The sequence below is a fragment of the Solanum stenotomum genome, chromosome 2, assembly GCF_019186545.1.
Source record: "Solanum stenotomum isolate F172 chromosome 2, ASM1918654v1, whole genome shotgun sequence".
Lineage (NCBI taxonomy): Eukaryota > Viridiplantae > Streptophyta > Magnoliopsida > Solanales > Solanaceae > Solanum > Solanum stenotomum.
The window spans coordinates 6066831-6086920 of NC_064283.1; the positions used below are offsets into that span (position 1 = coordinate 6066831).

Sequence of the window (20090 nt, forward strand, 5' to 3'; positions counted from 1 at the left end):
CTCCTTCTCTTGACATATTTTTTTTAATATATATTTATCATAATCATAATGTAAAGGTGTGTACTATCATATATATATGGTCAAGAATTTTAAATTATCCTTTTTCTCCTTCTCTTGACTTTTTTTTTCTTATTTATATTTATGTTTAAAAACTCAAAAGAAGTTATAAATAATATCTTATTAGTAGTAATTCTTTAACATATTTATAATACACACCTTTACATTATGATTATGATAAATATATTTACCTTATTTATCTATCTTCTTACCATTACTATAATTTATTGTTTTTTCATCTCTCTTCATCATTACTATAATTTATTATTTTCTTAAAATTCATATTTTTTACTTTCTATTTTTATAGTTTTTTAAAATGAAAATTTATTATCTCTCCTCGTTATAATCATAATTTATTGTTATTATTATTTACATAATTTATCTTTTAATGTAAAAAATTAGTTAAAACTAAAAAAAAAATCAAATGTTTTTTTTTCTCTCTCCTCACATTATTACAATTTATTACTTTTTCTTGCTACCTTTTATTTTTAAAGTTTCCCAAGAAAAAAATAATATATTATTCATCTCTCTTTCTTATTATCATAATTTATAATTATTTATGAAATTTTTATTCTTTCTTAATTTTTTTTTCTGTAAAATTTGTATGAAAAATATACCTTTGATCAAGAATTATAATTTAATTTTCTTTCCTATTCTTGACTTTTAAAATATTTTTTCTTATTTAAGTGCTATGTTAATAAAAATCAAAATATTCTTTGAAAGTTTAGTTTATATTTTTATATATTTTTTTCTATTTATATTTAAAAAAAAATAGAAGGAGAAAGATGTAATCAGTAAAACAAAATAAAACAAAGAGTAACGTATAACTTCCTTTCCTTTTCAGTGTTTTCTTTTATGGTAGTGTTTTTAAATTATTATTTTTTTCCCTTCCTTTTTACTTTTTTCTCAATTTCATGCCTTGCCTTCTCATTCTTTTCAAACTATCATATTATTCTTTTTTATCGGAAAAAATAATCATTTTTTTTTTATAACTTTCCATATTATTTCAATATCCTTTAGTCCTCAACTCCTCATTTTTTGTAATATAAAAAATAATAGAATGAGAGAATTAATATTTCATGGTGGCATCATTTCCACGGTTCAAAAGTTGAATATTATAAGACATTTTGATGTTTTTCGATCTTCAAGTATATTGAATTCTTAAATAGGATTTCATTTTTATTTTGCTAGATCCGCTTGTTGTAATTCTTGTTAGCATAAAATGGTCAAATCTACACAGTTATATTCTAACGAATTCATTTATACAAACAAATCAAAAAAATTGATTTATTTGAGCTAGTAAAACATCTCTAGCTATGAGTTCTTGATTTCATCTCCTGCATAATGTTTATTTACACAAATAAAGCAAAAAATCAATTTACCTGAAGTAGTAAACTTGCTCTTGCAATAATTCTTCCATTTTGTCAATTTGCCTTCGGAATATGTGCTCTCCAGCCTAGTTTTATTTGTACAAATAAATCAAAAATTTGATTTATGTAAGGTATTTAAACTTTTCAAAAATTAATTACCTGAAGTAGTAAATCTTTTCTTCCAATGATTCTTCCATTTTGTCAAGTTACTTACAGATTATGTGCTCTCCTACATATTTTTTATACTTTTTTAATTGGTTGATTATAAAACCATTACAATTGTTCATTTTCTATTGCAACAATAAATATATTTTTTATGTTAAAACTTCTCATTATTCTCTTTAATTGTAGGTTAATAGATGCATTAGAGGTATTTAGTAGATTATTATGTTATGAAATGAATTTTAAAAATCAAAAAATTGAGGAAAAAGATAAATAGAAATGATGGCCATAAAGACATGCCTCATCACCTTTTCTATATTCAGCTTTATATAGATATATATAGATTGTTAACTACAAAAACGTTATAAGTATTTTTCATGTGTGTGGAGAAACCTTTCTGTTTGGAAAGCCACCTGGTAATTGGAATTGGTGTAATTACTAGGGTAGTAATTACCAGCCTAGTAATTACATTGTCTAATAATTACACTGACCTGTTTGGTTGCCACAGTGTAATTACACATGTCATGTTTGGATGTCACAGTGTAATTACACACGTTCTGTTTGGATGCATAATTACTACCATAAAATTATATTAAATTTTAAAAATAAAAATTAGTTATTTAAAATTTATACTAGACAAATTAGAAACTTTATAAATGACATTAAATCAAATATTTAATATATATATATATATATATATATATATTCTTTTTTGAAAATATATTAATTAATAAACATATTTTCTTTAACTAATATTATGAAAAAATAATTGATTTCTATTTTTTTCAAATTAATATTTTTCAATTGAATTGATCGTAAAAACTAAAAGTATGAAGTTTCTACGAACATCGTGAAATGCATGTTTGATAAAAAGATTAATATATAAATAAAATTTCATAAATTATTAAATGTTTGACAAAAATATAATCTATCAAGTCTAATTAAAAAATGACATGCAATGTGAATTCAATATTACTAAAATAAATGAAACTGAAAAATATAACATAAGTTATAAATTCAAAACAAAAAATTTAACATAATACTCTTATAACAAATTTCAACATAGCATGCATAAATATGATTTATTTTATTTTTTTCTTAATAAAAAAAACGTAATTTTATAACCTTACTTAACAATAATTTCTATTTTAATTTAAAAATTAGAATACTAATAAAATTATACTAATGAGAAAATAAGCATGGCATGAAGAAATAGATAATACGAAAAAATTGCATAGAATCACGTAAAGTAAGGTTGAGAACAAGAAGAAAATGAAATATAATAATATAAAATAAAAAATAAACTTTTACAAATTTTTAGAATAATAAAAAAAAACCTTATAATAATAGAAGTAAAAAAAAAATTAAAACAAAAAAATAAAAATAGAAAAAAAAAAAGAAGAAATTAAAAAGTAATCAACTAGTAATTACCAGCAATTCACAGCCTCTGCCTGTGAATTGTATAAGTAATTACACCCTGCCAATTACACCAATTACTTGTCTAACCAAACATGACAGACAATATAATTACACCCAATTACACCAAATCCAATTACCTGTGTGTCCTTCCAAAACAGGCCCTTAAGAATTTGTTGAGTTTATGACTAACTTTAATAGTTCGAACATAAAAATTGTAAAATTTAATAAATATATAATATAATTTCAAATTTTTCCAAAAAAATCAAACATGGCCAAACAGGCACTTATTACATTAAAAACCTAAAATCAAAGTTCACGTTGGGTGAATCCGAGTCCGAATCCGAATCCAAGAGGAAGAAAGGTTCTTCCACACTTCGTACAAATAACGCATTTCTGTATTCATCAGACAAAGCTTCTATCTGCCATTGTTATCAAAATTCTGCGGCAATTCCGAGATGGAGGGTTGGGATCCGAGTACCAAATCAACCCTCACACAGATCCCTTTGTTGACAATCAAGGCCGGTCCACGTGACGGCGCGGCATGGACACAGCGGCTGAAGGAAGAGTACAAGGCTCTAATCGCCTATACATCAATGAACAAATCCAAAGATAATGATTGGTTCCGTATATCTGCGGCTAATCCTGAAGGGACTCGTTGGAAGGGAAAGTGTTGGTATGTTCATAACCTTCTCAAGTACGAGTTTGACCTCCAGTTTGATATCCCTGTTACTTACCCTGCTACCGCTCCTGAACTCGAGTTGCCTGAACTTGATGGCAAGACTGAAAAGGTTCGTTCTTTTTGCTGTTTCCTTCATCTCTATGATCATATGGTGTTGAATTTCTGCTGGTATGATTGGTTTAAGGTGTAGTAGTTTTTGTTGTTGGTATACTTGAAGTTTAGCAAAACCCTAATTTATCTTGAAAGCAATTTATTTATAATGGATCTGAATACGGTGGAATAGATAGATGCATTCCCTCTAGATTAGCCTCGAGCCAAGTGGAACGTAGCTTAAATTCAGGTGGCAAAACTTCCCTAATCTGGCAATCCATCATAACAACCACAGATATTTATCGGAATTGTGGCTTACTGATTGATTATTACTCTTTTGTTTGATCATGTAGATGTACAGAGGAGGGAAAATATGCTTGACCGTGCATTTCAAGCCGCTATGGGCGAAGAATTGGTAATTATTTTCTCTTTGATTTGAATTGAAGCTGGATTGCTATGATTTTAGTTAATTCACGATAGTATGTGTTGGTTTACCACCTTTTTTTCAACATATCAAGTTCTTTCACATGCACCCCACTCTTCAAACACTTGTTTTCTTTTTTGGTTTTCTATCTATTGTCCGAGATAAAGGAGGATAATTAAAGACTAAAATAGGTTAACAATCAGTTTTAATATAGTCATAACGTGATGTTGGGATGTCTGAATAGCGAGTAATGGATATAGAAGATTCAGATGCCTATACTAAATCGTTTGGGTTCTGATTTGAGGAGTAATTGATTAATTCATTCTTTGACTTGAGTTTAGCTCTTCAGTGATCAGACTGCTAGTAGGATCAAGTTCTGGTTGAGTAAAGCAAATTTTTGGTCAACTGAGAACATAGTAGAGTTTGAATTAAATGAATATAATTTTTCTAAGAAGTGCTTATGTTTGCCTAGGTTGATAAAGGAGTACTCTTTGCTTCATATTTGTCGTATTTTATTTTCTATATAATGGACCTGCAAATGCCTTTCTACTTAAATCTAACTTTTAATATTCATCTAGCCCCAGATTTGGCATTGCACACGCACTCTGTTTGGGTCTTGCACCATGGCTTGCAGCAGAGATTCCTGTTCTTGTTGATTCTGGCATGATTAAACACAAAGATGATGTGGCCACATCCAGTGAATCTTGACAAGGAGATGATTTTTAGCATGATGAAACCTAATCACTAGTTAAAACTGTAAACTTTATGGAGTTACTTGAAAGTGTAACTTTCCCCTCAAATTTATCATAAATGAATCACTTTGAGGAGTCATAGTTTCATGTTATATAAGCCAGGCGAACCTGGCACTTTGAGATGCAACTGTCATATCTACTGATTTATTTGAACCTGTGCTTTATGCCCTCAAATTTACTTGGACAAATGATGCTCTTCCTTTTAATTTATGAATCATATTGAGGAGGTGAAGTTTCATGTTATTAAAGCCTCGTGAAACCTGAACTTTGAGATACAGCTGTCGTATATGCTGATTTCTTTGAGCTTGTGCTTTATGCCCTCAAATTTATTAAGACTATGATGCCCTTCCTTCTTTTTTTACGAATCATATTGAGGAGGCCAATTTCATGTTATTCAAGCCTTGTGAAGTTTTGAGATGCAACTGTCATATTTGCTGAGTTCTTTGGCATGTGTTTTATGCTCTCAAATTTGTGTGGACTTGTGGTGTTCATCCTGTTTTTTCATGTTGCTCCTCGTTATTGACATAATCCTTCTGATGATGTTTAGCATTCGTCTCAGTTTTTTCTCCCCAATCATCCAAAATTGGGCAAACTAATGACTCCATGTTGTGAGCCGAAGCAGTTACTTTTTTCCTTATTTTTTGGCTTTATGTTGTCATTGGATCAGTACAAGGTGTTTGTATAACCACTAATCATTTAACAAGATCAAATGGTGTTGAAAGTTGCTTCAACTGTGAGTCAGTGGAACTCCTTGAAGACTCCTGGAGACCTATAATTCTTGATACTAGTTATTGCCTAGTAACTATTGCTTGCCTCGTATGTTGTCCATGTGACGGAAGGAGTAACTGGATTGCATTGTTCACTAAGGGCAATCAAGCTAGTTGAAGTGTGTGTCTACCTGGGGACCAGTGTGTCATTGCAATTTATGGGTATTCACAGTGTTAATTAGCCCAAGGGTGAAGACACTTTTCTCTCTTGTTGGTTATGTTGTGTCGTTATATTCTCTGGTTGTATTCTTTTGCTTTCCTATGCAGATGTCTTACAGAGAACTGGCTAATGTTGTTTGGGTACTATTTCATTCTTTCCCATCTTTGAAATTTTTTGCATCAGTAGTATCTCATTGTGACAAGCAGCTTGTCAATAGTTTGATGTGTTCCTACATGCCCAGACGTGTTCAATCTTTAAGGGTCCTAGCATTTAACTCATTACACTTCTATATTTATGGGTTCAAATGAACCCGTTGCCCAATTGCTGCATTCGCCTCTGCCTAAGTATTGATAGCTAACGCAACATCTGTATAACTGCACTGGCTAATAGAAACTTAGTTGAATGGGCCATCTGGAGTTGCTTTTGAAGAATTTAAACTAATTGTTGCACAATTGAGTGTTTCTGTCAAATCTGAGTTATGGTGAAGGTCGGAGAGTATAACGTGAATTTGTTGAGAGTGAGAATAGGCCGTCTCTTCTCTTTATTATATGTACTTGAGATGCAGTATCCATTCCAGTAAAAAATAGATTGAGATTATCAATTCTTGTCCTCTAAGCATAGAATTTAATCCAGAGAACTCAACTTCTTTTCTGTTGAATTACGTTGAACTAGAAAGTTGCTTCACAAATCTTCTTCCTGTCAGAAAAATTAGTACAATATGAGAACAACTGCAGGTATTTATTTTTTTCAAAAAAATAGAAATGATAAGAATTTCAGCAGCTTCCTTGCTTTGAAAATTTTTCAAGTTGGTGAAGAACATGTTGCACAGCAGCCTCAGCTAATTTGCTCGTACCAACCTTTCTCTTGTGACTAAGTTCAAGCTTTGTCTACAGTCTGATATCACATGATGGACTTTTTCAGTGAATTGCTTCTCAGTTCGCACAGGTAAGAGCCAATGTGATGTAGTAATAATTACAATCTTTATGTGTGTGATGGTCTACCTTTCTGAGGAATCATAAACTTTCCAGGTCGGAATAATGTTACAACTATGCCATATAGAATATTATAGTATTACAGATATACAGATGCTCTCTTAGAATGATAATCTGCTGAGTTTTGGGCGACGAGCTTTTAGGCTCACTGTAAAATAGATGACTTTTGGTGGATTAGTTCCTGAAATTCAAAGCAACTCTTCTTTCCTAACAGAGAAGGACTCAACAGTTTACAATTCGCCTTATTAGTTAAGATTGAACAAGGAAAACTGAAGTGCTATTCCAAGATCGTTTTGACATGAAACAGAGAAGAAATAGTTGGGTATGAAGCTTTCATTATTGACTGAAAATATTACAGCACAAGTGAATGAAAGTTACAAATACAACCTCCGCCTCAACCTCACCAGAAAACAAACACGACCCCAAATGAAACAAAAACAAGAATAAATAACAAAGATTCATGGACGTGAAACCTCCTTCCTCACCAATTACACATAAAATGTAACTAACAAAATAATATTACACATGTTTTCTGGTTAATCTTATTTTTCTCTTTTATATTTAAATCCTTCTTCAATTAGAAGTTTGGACCAGCTGCCAGGATCTCCTCAGTCAGGTTGCTATCACTTCCAATCTTGTAGTTTGTGAACACCTCAAAATTCTTCCTAAAGAGGCCTCCCAGCTTCAACAGGGTATCCTTGTGTGCCTTCTTGTCGGGCCACTGTAACAACAGAAGAGTTACATTAATAGAACAGTATTTGCAGATTGTAGCAGTTAAACAATGCTAAAGTGTATGCAAACTTACAGTGTTCACAGGATCCAGAATCTCGGAAGGTACTCCCTCAAGTGCAGTTGGAATCTCCAGCCCAAATACCTCGGTCTTCTTGTATTCTGCTTTCAAAAGGGCACCAGAGTGGATGGCATCGATGATCTTCCTTGTGTATGCTAACTTAATTCGGCTGCCTGATCCATAACTGTTCATAACAGAGAGATTCGTTATATATATGGTTTGATATCATTTGGGTACATGTTCTGCGCGAGTACTCTTACCTTCCACCTGACCAGCCAGTGTTCACAAGCCATCCTGTAGCTCCATGTTTCTGCATCTTCTCAGCCAGCATGGCTGCATATTTGGTTGGATGAAGCATGATAAATGCTGCACCGAAACATGCTGAAAATGTTGCTGTAGGCTCCTTAATACCATCTTCGGTTCCTGCCACCTGTGAAATATTGAAGCAATAGTCTTTACATCACATCTTGAAAGTTCAAATGTAATCTGTGAGGCATCAGATTTCATGAGGACATACCAAAGCTGTGTAGCCACTGATGAAGTGGTACATTGTCTGTGCCAAGTTCAATTTGCTGACTGGTGGAAGCACGCCGAATGCATCACATGCAAGGAGAATGACATTCTTTGGATGAGGACCAACACATGGTATTTTAGCATTTGGGATGTATTCAATTGGGTATGCTGCCCGGGTGTTCTCTGCAATCAAACCATTACATTATTGCCATGAAGCAACACCGACTGATTCAAGACTTTGAGATGAAAAATCTCAGTTCAATTCAACACAAGTTACCTGTTACAGATTTGTCTGTATAATCCACTTCTCGGGCATGTTCTTCAAAAACTACGTTTTCCAGCACTGCATAGAGCGAAAAAATATTAATTTGGGTTCACCCTGTAACTAGGCAGGAAATAACATCAAGATGATAAAGTCAGAATCAAAAAGTACCAGTGCCAAACTTTATGGCATTCCAGATATCAGGCTCCTTCTCCCTTGCAAGGTCTATGCATTTGGCATAGCAGCCTCCTTCAATGTTTGAGACACCATGATCACTCCAGCAGTGTTCATCGTCTCCGATCAGGTATCGGTTGTGATCAGTAGACAGTGTTGTCTTCCCAGTTCCTAAGATGAAGAACAAGTCCAGAGAGAGAAACATGAGCATCGAATAGAAACAATTTCACATTTTGCTGTGAGATATAAAGATAAGAGGGCACGTATTGTTGCTTCTCCGATAAAGGGAGGACCAATCCCTTTATACTTTACCTGATAATCCAAAGAAGAGGGCTACATCTCCTTCTTTTCCCATATTGCAGCCAGAGTGTAGAGAGAGAATTTGGCGCTTAGGCATTAGATAGTGCATTACCCCGAAAAGACCTTTCTTCATTTCCCCAGCATACTGTGTGCCAAGGATGACCATTTCCCTCCTAGCAAGATTGATGTCTATGCTAGTGGAGGAAGTCATATAGTGGGTGTAACGGTTACATGGGAATTGACCAGCATTGTAAATTGTGAAGTCCGGAGTACCAAAATCCTCCAGCTCTTCTGGAGTGGGTCGGATACACCTGTCACCGACCCGGTTATTGAATTGCACTTACTAACATGTTTTACATGATCTTTTGTTATTCCTTTAATTCACTAAGCCTCTTAAATGGCTGTAAAATCTAAAGATAGGTAATGTGCATATGTAAAAGTAGAAAGATACTTATCTGCTGACCTGGTAAAACATAAGAAAGTAAAAACAGAGAGTTTTAAAAAGTATCATGATCAGCTTCTTACATGTTGTGCATGAACAAGGAGTGATAGGCTCTGGCAGATACAATTCTAACTTTGATACGATTGTTTGGATCCCAGTTGAGGAACTGATCATTCACAAACACCTGAAATGTAGACCCACCGCAAAAGTAGCAAATAGTCAGGAAGAGAAGGTAGTTTTCATCACTATAAAATTGATTATCAGTCCTCTTATTGATGTGTCCAACGAACTTCTTTCTTGTTAAATCTTTTATTTAGTGGTAATTTTCCAATTACAATAAATTGCAGGTCTCACCATCCGTGATCTGTATTATCCTAAGACATTAACATTTGAGAAGAGATCAACAAAATAACTATGATCTCAATCTTTTGATAGGACTGGTCGTTGCTTGAAGCATCCTGAGTTTACTTACATAGGGTCTGGGAAAGCGGACACCCTAAGGGGTGTAATTTAAGCAGTCTATCCTGACACAAGTACTAGTGGCTGATTCTATTATTTGAATTTGTGACTTACATATTACACGGAGACTGATTTATCGTAATCTCAATCTTTCGATACTTTTAACAAAAATATCTGGATATGATTGTATGTAGTAGATATGCATAGGGAGATATTTTCCTCCATATTGGGACCAAAACTCAATGCAAGTTTGTTGTAGAACATGTGTACAAATCATTAAAGGCTAGAAAGATATGTTACTGTAACATATCCATTCCTAGGGGAAGATGAGGAAGATTCTGTTTCACCATAAACAGGAGTGTCTTGTAGCCATACTTAGCCCACGAATCATGACAGAAATGGATCACAATTTCACTAATGGGACTAAGAATAATAATTACATGAAGACAATGTAACATACAGGTTGTGACAGCTACTGTAGCCATTTCATACACCACGACAAAAATAATAATTTTTTTTAGTAGTAGCTCTATACAAATACTTTATTTTATTTACATGGGAAATAAGACACGCCTTTAGATTATCAAAGAATGACGACTATAGACTATTCTATTTTTCTCTCCCCTCAAATTCTGGAATTTAATTATTTATTGACTGATATTATTTTAATGAAGTACTAATTACATGTTCTTTTAATTAAGAAAATAAACATGGTGGTGTAGATGATGACGTGGCAGCACTAAGCAAGGGGGAAGCACATGCATAGTTTCTATAACCGTTGACATTAATAACTTTAGGATATCTTTAGCGCATTTTTAAAAAAATGTAAAAAATGATAACGGTAGCAGACTTTAGTGAAATGAAATGATAATATTGTTTAAAATACCTTCTCCAAAGAGCATAGGTAATCAACAGCTCTTTCTCTGTTGATTAAGAAAGTCTGTTCGTCCATTTCGATATTGGGTGAACCTCTGTTCATAAAAGTATCATAACAATCATGACGTTAGAAAGTGACACTACAAACTAAAAATTAACAAATGTGGATTTAACATTTTTAGTTAAGACAATTTTGGAGTAGGTGCAATTATATATATAGTTTGAGTCGAAAACACTAATTGCCGTCCTAGGAAGGAAAACAGGGGAGATAACTTACTTTCCCCACCAAAGGTCGTCCTCAGTGGTTTCGTCTCTAACAACACGTTTGTCTCTTGGGGAACGGCCAGTTTTGGCTCCAGAAAGTGTGGCCAAAGCACCACTTGACGTGATGAATGATCCCTTCTCATACTTGATTGCTTGCTCATACAACTCTACAAAAAGGAGCAACACGTAAATGAAAAGTATATATTACTATATACATCAAACAAGCAATATCCCCTTTTTTGAGGGACAACTTTGATTTTTCACCTTTTAAGGAATTACTCAAAAAGTAATAGAGAGAAATTACCAAGTAATACTGTGACTCCGAGAAAACAAGTATTTTTTATTATTCAGTTACTGTTGTATGAGATAAAACATCCAAAACTTATACATTGAATAAATAAAAGTTACTAAAAATCCTAATAATGTTCAATCAAATAATTTTATGACATATCGAAAGTTTGAAAGTAGCACAAAAGTTTTAATTAAATCAAAATGGAGGGTGGGTAAGCACAATCAGTAGAGTCAAAGATGTGAACTAGTCAAGAAAGATGAGTCATAGTGACGGTAAAATTTTTATTATTTAAATGTGAAAATTTTTGACATGAATATTTTAACATAAGATAAGATAGTAAAATTATTTACCAGCAGGAGAGAGATTATAAAGGATGTGGGTGAACTTGAGGCCACTGTCACTAATGTTAAGGGATGGGGTGGGGTGGTGATGCACAGGCTGTTGCACCTTTGGCGTCTCCGCTTGCCTTGCTGGGTCTCCTTTCACCACTTTTGGCCCCGTCTCTCGTGTCAATGACGCCAATGATGCACTATTTTTACACAACAAATGGAAAAAATAAATTAATGAACGGTTTAAAAAATAATAACTTTCACAGGCCATTGATATTTGATACTACTATTATTTGCTTTTTAAAATAAATTAGTTTTAAATTTTTGGTCAAACATACTATTAATGCTATTCTTTTCTTTTTCAGTGTACCTTTTATCTTCCGGAAATAGCGAGTCCGTGACGGTAAAAAAGTGACAATGACAAATCAAGACATTAGGACTACCATCTTAGTAATAAAATTAAGCAAATTGTATTTTTAATTCAATTTTAGCTGATTTCAATTCAATTTTTGAAAAATAATAACTCAACCCGTTTTCAACACGTTCAATTTTAGTCCAATCTACACATTTAACACGACAAAAATAATTATATCAGTAAAATTTCAGCAAAAAAACGACGCCGCTGGATAATAAGGATGGATTTACCTAATGGATTGTAGCTGCTGTTTCTGTCGTTCCTCTTCAGAAACGGCAACGCCGAATACATGAGGGGACTTGATCGGAGTAGTCGGCGCCGATTTCTTCTTCTGAAGAGAATGCAATTCGTCCAGCGTCTGAGCTTTCACCGGCGTAGCACTGTCGTCATGGCAAACCACGTTTTCATCCTCTGTCTTCTGAGTCTGGATCTTCGGCAGCCCAATCCTCCTCTTGTTATCAAAACTGAATTCTCCGTTCGACGCCATTTTTTCTCTGCAAATTCAAAAAAATCACGTTCATGAACAATAAATATGATGCAAAATTAGATGCAAATCTCAAATCGAGTTCAGAACTAGTATGATCTTATCCCACTCAATACATTTATTATATGTGTATGTAAATCAAAGTCGAAAGCGAACTCTGCACGAAATCGCTTTCGACTATAATAAAAACAGGGCATTGATGAGAAAATTACCAGAATCAGAGAGGAATAGTTGAAAAAGCTGAAATTGAAGAATAAAATTTTAAGCGAAAGGGTTGAACCATGTAAGGATGTGTTCATTGGGGCAATTGAGGTGTGTAATTTATAGTATCGCTTACACAAGCTTCAACGTTGGTTACAGCTAACCATGGTTAGTGGATAAACCCAAGAAGTTGTCAAGATAAGATTTTTGAAAAATTAATAATAATGAGAATAATAATTTTATATAGCTGGAAAAAGACAACATGTATAAGTAATGCAATTAATTATTTTCCAAATATGAATACTAAAAGTACATGAATGAAGGATGATTTACTTGCTAATCCTAAAAATTCTAAAGGAGGAACAAACACTTGAAACATAATTGAAAATTGATTATTGGTAATATCTATTTTTTTATGTATTTATTAAATAAATATAAAATATTATCTCAAATTATTTATATATAAATCTAGTAAACACGATAATAGTAGGGGTGGAAGTAGGGTATCTAGTGTCATGGAAAGTGGGGATAGGATGTAATTTATATGGAATGCTATTTATTTTCTCTATGAACTTATTTTTTTTATAAAAATATTTTAATTTTTTTAACCAATAAAACATGAAAATTTTAAAAAAATTGAAATTCAATACAATTTTCTCACATATATATATCTAGTTGTTTCTTACGTGGACAACTATAATATAGGTTATTTCTTTGGAAAAAAATCTCAAATTTGCTTAATATTGAATATTGATAGAGTCAAAGTATTTGTTGGTGTTAAAAACTAACACGATTGTAAAATAGAGTTTAACCAAAATTAGATCGTTTAATAAGTACCCATAAAAACATGATTGACCACCTAATTCGTTCAAGTTTGAACATGCTATTAATTTGCTTGACTCGACCTATTTTACGGTCCAATACAAGTCGTCTAAAGTTGAAGTTTGAACTAATACGTAAATCAAATTGCTTTGTTACTCCTTCTTTTCATATTTACATGTCGTCCTTACTAAAAATATACAATCCTTAATATTAGTCACTCCATAAAACTAATGCATAAATGACATTATTCTTCCTATTTTACCCTTATGAGTTATTAGCATTAAAAATATACAGTTGACCAACATAGAAAAACTAAGTAAATAATTTTTGTCTATTGGTCAAATTAATTGATCAAAAGAAATTGATTCATGTTCATTGATTGAAAACTTGACTTCAAAAAACCTTAAATAAAAGTAGAACAGTAAACTTATTTAGTTTCTTAATGCACGTGAAATATATCTCAATCTTAAATGAATCCTGTAGTACGCAATTTGAATTTGAATTTAGTCGGAGCTTAGCCCCTATTTGACACCCCTAATTTCATATTATTGCAAACAAAATATATATAATAAAAAAAATGGGGATAAGAATAGGAAAGTTGAGTTAGGGAAAAGTATTTAGAAGTTGGCAAATAATACGTAAGAAAGTGTTCGGTGCAAAAACGAAGAAATGGGTCGTATTTGCCGGTGGGTGGGTAGGATACACGTCAGATGAGTAATCACAAAGCCAAAAATTGACAATCGCTATTTGTTCTCTTCTTTATTCTTTCTATCTTGCTCTATGTATATTAGCTAGCATCCTCATCTGCAAAAATTTACTGTAATTTATATGATGAATTTATCAACTTGGCCTAATAGCACGAATATTAAATTACAGCCTATTAGCTCCACCCTTTTAAGTAATAAGCTGGTCCACAATCCCCCACCCTATTCGAGTCAGAAATTTAGCGATAAATATGTAAAACTAAATATGCATTCATAATTTAATGTAAGTGTGCATCGAATCATTCTTCGCCTAAAATGGCTCGGCTCATGCCCAATCCTTTTCCTCCCCTGTCGATTTGTCCTCTCTTATTTGAACCTCAAAGGTAAGGTGGTTCAAGCAGGTTCAAAATTTGAATTGGCTTAATCTCGCGAAGTGATTGTCCTTGTTGAATTTGGCTTAGAAAAAGGAGAGATTACACTACCAGGGGCGGCTTGTAAGGCTCGTAAAAAAGTCCTTGGCCTTAGGCCCCCAATTTTAGGGGCCCCCGTTTTTTAGTTAATTAGGTAGGATTAATTTTTTTTTAAAAAATATATTAGAATTAAGACAATAAATGCAAAGGCCCCATTTTTTAGTTAATTAGGAAAGATTAAATTTTAAAAAAAAAAATTGTTAGAGCTAAGTCAATAAATGTAAATGGCTAAATGAAGTGATAGTCATAGATATGACTATGACTTTGACTTTTTAACTTTCCAATAAAAAGTTGTGTACTTTTTTTAAATGTACAAGTTATCTCTATTTTTTTTTTACCTTATTTTTTTTTCTAATTTTTTTTTTTTATATATTTTATCCTCCTCCCTTCTATTTCTTCTCACTTTCTCTTTTCTAATCTTACATCTCACTCTTATTCAAAGCTAAAAAATTTACTTATTCTATTGATAGTTTATATTTTCAATTTGGAAAAAACTATAGTGCAGCAGCCCGATTCATTTTCGGAAATCAAGTCTTCATAGCTTTTGAATTCGGTAATATCATTCTAATTTCTAATATTATTTTTGTTTTGTGTCTTATGTTTATTATATTTTTTATTTGATATTGTAAATAGTGTTTAAAATATTTGTTAGATTTTAATATGTCAACTAGAAAATAGATTTGAACAATTTGAAGTATATGAAAATATTTTTGGTTTTCTATTTAGTGGGAAGAAATTGAGATCATTAGATGATGAGAATTTTAAAAAATATTGTCTTAATCTTGAATGTTCCTTAAAACATAATACTCACTCCGATATTGACGATTTAGACTTATTTTCTGAATTAAAAGTTTTAAGGGAAATCATAAAAGTAGAAGACAATACTCTAATTGAGATACTCAATCAAATAAAAAGACTTGATTCTTTTCCAAATGCTTACATTGCTTATAGAATAATGTTAACAATTCCTGTAACAGTTGCCTTAGCCGAAAAAAGTTTTTCAAAATAAAAAATAATAAAATCTTATTTAAGATCGACAATGTCTCAAGAAAGATTAAGTGGTTTGGCTATATTATCGATTGAAAAAGAATTATTATAAGAGATTGCCTACACAAAAATTATTAACAACTTTGCATCTCAAAAAGCTAGAAAAATAGATTTAAAATAAAAATATTTATAATTTTTTTTAAGGCCTCTAGTTTGATTTTGGCCTTAGGCCACCAATGGGTTTGAGCCGCCCCTGCACACTACATCTAAAATTGATAAGATATAGAACTTCTAGAAAACAAATGATGTTTTTGAAGTGTTTTATGTGAAAAAATATTTTTTGAATATTAGGATATTAACAAATGTTGATTAAGAAGTTACTCCCTAAATATGAAAAAAATGATAATTACTACTACTTTTTTATCATCTTAGGAAACTCCTCCTCTTTTTCGTTTCCCTTTACCCCACATCTCGAATAAATTAACAAACAAAAAGTGAAAAGAACGCGTAAAGTACTGTTAAACATAGGAGACAAAGTTGTGAAAATCCTTAGGAATCAAATCCGACTGACGTGTAGTAGATGAGGTTGTTCCTTGCTTAATTAGAGATTTTAAATTTAAGCTTTGAATATGACAAAATTCTTAATAAGAGGCAAATGAATTCTATGCGTGTGAATTTAAATTAATCAAACTCCAATATAAATATCAAACATCGATCGGAACAAAAGAAAAAAGGAATCAAATCTGGGAACGTGTACATTTTCAAGTCATCTAATTAAGACACTTTTTCAAAAAGAAAATTTTTCTTTAAGTTGCTACCTACACCAACTATATGGTAAAGTTGTATCTGGGGTAAATGTTAGCTGTTTAACTCACCAATCTTAAACGAAAGTGGTCGAGAAATTTCTTATCTTCTGTTGGTAACAGTGTTCATCAATTAACTATCATATATATAATTACATATAACTTTAACCAATTGAAAATGTTCAAATTTGCTCTCCAATTCTACCTAAAAATATATTTATCAACTATTAAATATAAATTTATGCCTGCGCTTTTGCACGATCTTAAAATATCTTATCAGAATTAATAAATATAATATCGAAATATTTTCTTAAAAAAAATTGCCTTCAAATCCGACTAAATTACGTCTAAATATTCTTAATTCATTTTACTATTAACATCGTCGTATATATATATATCATTACTTAATGATTGTGAACTTTTAAAGCTATTGAGATTCTTGTATAATTTAAGTGATACTATATTTATACTTGCTCTTTATTGAGAAGTATCTTAAACGAAAAGAATCTCAACAAACTTTTTCTTTTTATTGGCAGACAAGCAAAATGAAATTTTTCATTCTCTGACTAAGACAATATTTTAAACAACATGTATTTGAGTTAATTCACATTATTTCATATATTTTATTTATTTAAAAACAAGTACTTTTATTAGGTAAGATTAGATTTTTGAGTCATTTTTAATATGTTAAAGACATTTTTGATCTAATAATAAGTGGAAAAAGAGGTAAATTTGATTCAATAAGTGGAAGAAGGCATTTAAACTAGTTCTGATACATTGACGACATTTTTTTAAACCTTTTTCATATATAAAATAAATAAAGAAGAAACTAACACATGAATTTAACGAGTTAGCTGGGTCTAAACTATTAAAAGGTTATAAGACAAACTTTACACCACAACCAAGAACTTCCCAAAATTTCTTTTATAAATCAAAAGAAAACTAAACAATTGTCAAAGTACAATAAAAATAAAATAAAATTTATTGACATATATAATTAGAATTAGAAAATATTTTTAATTTATTTTTAAAATGTCAAAAATATTTCTGATCTAATAAGTGGAAACAGAGAGTTCCCACTATAAAATTTTTCTTACATTATTTTATGAATTTTCAACTATAACTACCTATATATAAATTTCATGTAGTTTCAAACTATAAGATAAAAATTCTCTATTTATCTTACAAAAATAATATATTTTTCTTTTCCAAGTTTTTCCAAGTCAATAAGAATTATGATTTTTCTAAATACATAAGCAAAAATCAAGACATTTTAACAATTGATTTAATAAAAATTATTTTGAACTCATTAGTTCAATTTGTTGTGTGCCCATAAGAATATAATTCCCTCCTTGAGTCATTGTTGTCTAAGATATACACATTCATATCCTTTAGAATAGAACAAAAAATTGTTCTATTAATATGATACTTCAATTTATAAAATTCAACAACCTCAACTGATGGAGTAAATCACACGACTCTATAATCTTTTTGTTTTTAGAAAACACATGCAAAAAACAGGAGAAGAAAATTCAGATGAAGTATCATCATTTAATACAATGTGAGTATTGTATGATGTACACCCTTGAAAACTGGATTAAAATTATAGATTAATGGGAATGAAGTATCATCATTTAATACAATGTGAGTATATTTTTTCAATTATTATTTTTAATTACGTTAGATAAACTGTCTAAATTGAAGATGGTCCTAGTGCTGAAACTCTACGTCCATTGTCTACTTAGAAAAAAAAAACTTAGGTCTTTGCAAGTTTTGATCAAGCATTCATTTGGATGGTTCAAAAAGGAAAAAAAAGTATCTTACTTTGAGGATCGTTTGATTGGTAGTATGAGATATATAAGAATATTTTATTGGTTGTGACATCTCATAAGATTAGATCGATATCACACCTTCTATATATATGATATAATTAATTTCATCATTGTAGTATAAATGTAGGAGAAAAATAATCTTGTGACTAGCTAATTAATATCCATATAAATATATAATAAAATAATCTCATATTTTATCTTGAAATTATTATCCTTATTCTACCAACTAAACGACCATGAATTCATGATTAATGATTAAGGATAGGGTAGAAAAGCCCAATATTATATTTATTTCTTTTAACATTTATATCAAACTATATTTGCTAATTTTGTTAAGGTATAATAACAGTAAATACATATTAATTAACAATAACAAAGTAATAAAAATTGTATAAAATAAAACTAATCAATTTGATATAAGTATTATATATGTGAAAAATTATATTTTATGGATTTCAACGGGATACAACAATTTATAGTTCGTATAAAACTAGTTTATACATAGAATAATTTCTTAATAAATAATGAAAGTCAACTTTCTTGAATAAAAATAACTCTGCCACTAGTATATACACGTACGTGTGTGGGCGCGCAATAATAACTTGTTTGACCAATAAACGTTGTGGTGGAGTGGTAAGTACTCCTTTATTGTTTGACCAATAAACGTTGTGGTGGAGTGGCAAGTACTCCTTTATCATTAATCAAAAGGTCTCGAGTTCGAGCCCTCTTGGGTACGGAATCGCCTTTGTTAGGGAGCGCTTTACCCTTCAATGTGGAACTTGTTTAGTCGAGCTCCAATATGGTTACCGGACATCGAATGGGAAACAAAATAAAAATAAAAATAACTTGTTTGAAAAATCTATACAACCCTTTGCTAATGAAAAACACATGAGTAAATATAAATTTAAAATTTAAACCCTAAAAAAATCATGTACTATATTATTTTTGGAATATTTACATCACGTATAATATATATTCCCCGTCTCTTTTTAGTTATTATAATTTATTTTTTTATAGTCAAACGATATGAATTTAGACTAACATTTTAAGATGTATTTTTTCATCATATTAATATGAAAAAAGTTACAATTTATAGAACTTTCCGTGTAGTTTCTGTATCAAATTGACTCTCTAAAAATTGCAATTTTGAAAATTAGTCAAATTGACTTTCGAAAAGTGCAACATGATAACTAAAAAAGGAAGGAAGGAGTAATATTATATATGCGAATATTTATTTATATAATATCTTAATCTTGTATATTAAAATGTATTGTAATATATAAAAATATTTATACATAAATATAAATTAAATCATATATTTATACACAAACTATGAATTATACAGCACAATTAAAAATTAAAAATATTAAGCGTAATTTTTCAAGATAAATATTTAACACCAAACAAAAAAAGAAGAATTTAATCGCAAAGCACAAAGCGTCAACCCGTGAGGAGGGATGGAGGAATTGAGTTAGTCCCAAAATAAATGAACATATTTTTATTTTTATTTAACAAGTATTTATTGCCATAATCAACGTTTTAATTATATTGGATTTCATTTATTTGATGTAAAGTCCATAAAGATATACTTTTTTAAGGATAATTTTGTAATAGTATAAAATTTTCTTATGTTCCATAAGTTAACTACATTATTATATAAATGAAACAAAGTAAATATATATTATAGTTTAATTTTTTTAAATGAATATCATTTTTTTACACTTATTAACTACATTATATAAATGAAACAAAGAAAATATATATTATAATTTAATTTTTTTAATGATTTTTTTTTTTTT

The 20090-nt window shown here is 30.6% G+C and overlaps 3 protein-coding genes across 3 annotated transcripts in view; 1 reads left to right on the forward strand and 2 right to left on the reverse strand.

Moving 5' to 3' along the window:
- The window catches only part of LOC125857039 (Werner Syndrome-like exonuclease), a 153237-nt gene that overhangs the window by 73491 nt on the left and 59656 nt on the right, over nucleotides 1–20090 (reverse strand). The gene's annotated exons all lie outside the window — the stretch shown is intronic.
- Nucleotides 3339–5212, forward strand: LOC125857040 (ubiquitin-fold modifier-conjugating enzyme 1). Its single transcript, XM_049536710.1, has 3 exons — nucleotides 3339–3796; nucleotides 4131–4192; nucleotides 4780–5212. Exons 1-3 carry the CDS (start codon nucleotides 3464–3466, stop codon nucleotides 4907–4909), a joined length of 525 nt encoding a protein of 174 aa, XP_049392667.1. The 5' UTR covers nucleotides 3339–3463; the 3' UTR covers nucleotides 4910–5212.
- LOC125857027 (phosphoenolpyruvate carboxykinase (ATP) 1-like) lies at nucleotides 7438–12767 on the reverse strand. Its single transcript, XM_049536695.1, has 13 exons — nucleotides 12685–12767; nucleotides 12219–12482; nucleotides 11595–11773; nucleotides 10966–11119; nucleotides 10699–10783; nucleotides 9437–9537; nucleotides 8924–9222; nucleotides 8609–8782; nucleotides 8453–8518; nucleotides 8180–8358; nucleotides 7923–8092; nucleotides 7678–7846; nucleotides 7438–7593 (listed from the first exon to the last, which is right to left on the reverse strand). The coding sequence occupies exons 2-13, from the start codon at nucleotides 12473–12475 to the stop codon at nucleotides 7450–7452; spliced, it is 1977 nt and encodes a 658-aa protein (XP_049392652.1). The 5' UTR covers nucleotides 12476–12482; nucleotides 12685–12767; the 3' UTR covers nucleotides 7438–7449.

What these genes read in the sequence shown, in the direction of transcription:
- LOC125857040 (XM_049536710.1), top strand. Translation starts at nt 3,464, where the DNA reads ATGGAGGGTTGGGATCCGAGTACCAAATCAACCCTCACACAGATCCCT. An exon ending in TTGATGGCAAGACTGAAAAG is followed by an intron (nt 3,797 to 4,130) that starts GTTCGTTCTTTT and finishes TTGATCATGTAG; the next exon opens with ATGTACAGAGGAGGGAAAAT. An exon ending in CCGCTATGGGCGAAGAATTG is followed by an intron (nt 4,193 to 4,779) that starts GTAATTATTTTC and finishes ATATTCATCTAG; the next exon opens with CCCCAGATTTGGCATTGCAC.
- LOC125857027 (XM_049536695.1), bottom strand. Translation starts at nt 12,475, where the DNA reads ATGGCGTCGAACGGAGAATTCAGTTTTGATAACAAGAGGAGGATTGGG. An exon ending in CAGCAGCTACAATCCATTAG is followed by an intron (nt 11,774 to 12,218) that starts GTAAATCCATCC and finishes GTGTAAAAATAG; the next exon opens with TGCATCATTGGCGTCATTGA. An exon ending in TTATAATCTCTCTCCTGCTG is followed by an intron (nt 11,120 to 11,594) that starts GTAAATAATTTT and finishes TCCTTTTTGTAG; the next exon opens with AGTTGTATGAGCAAGCAATC.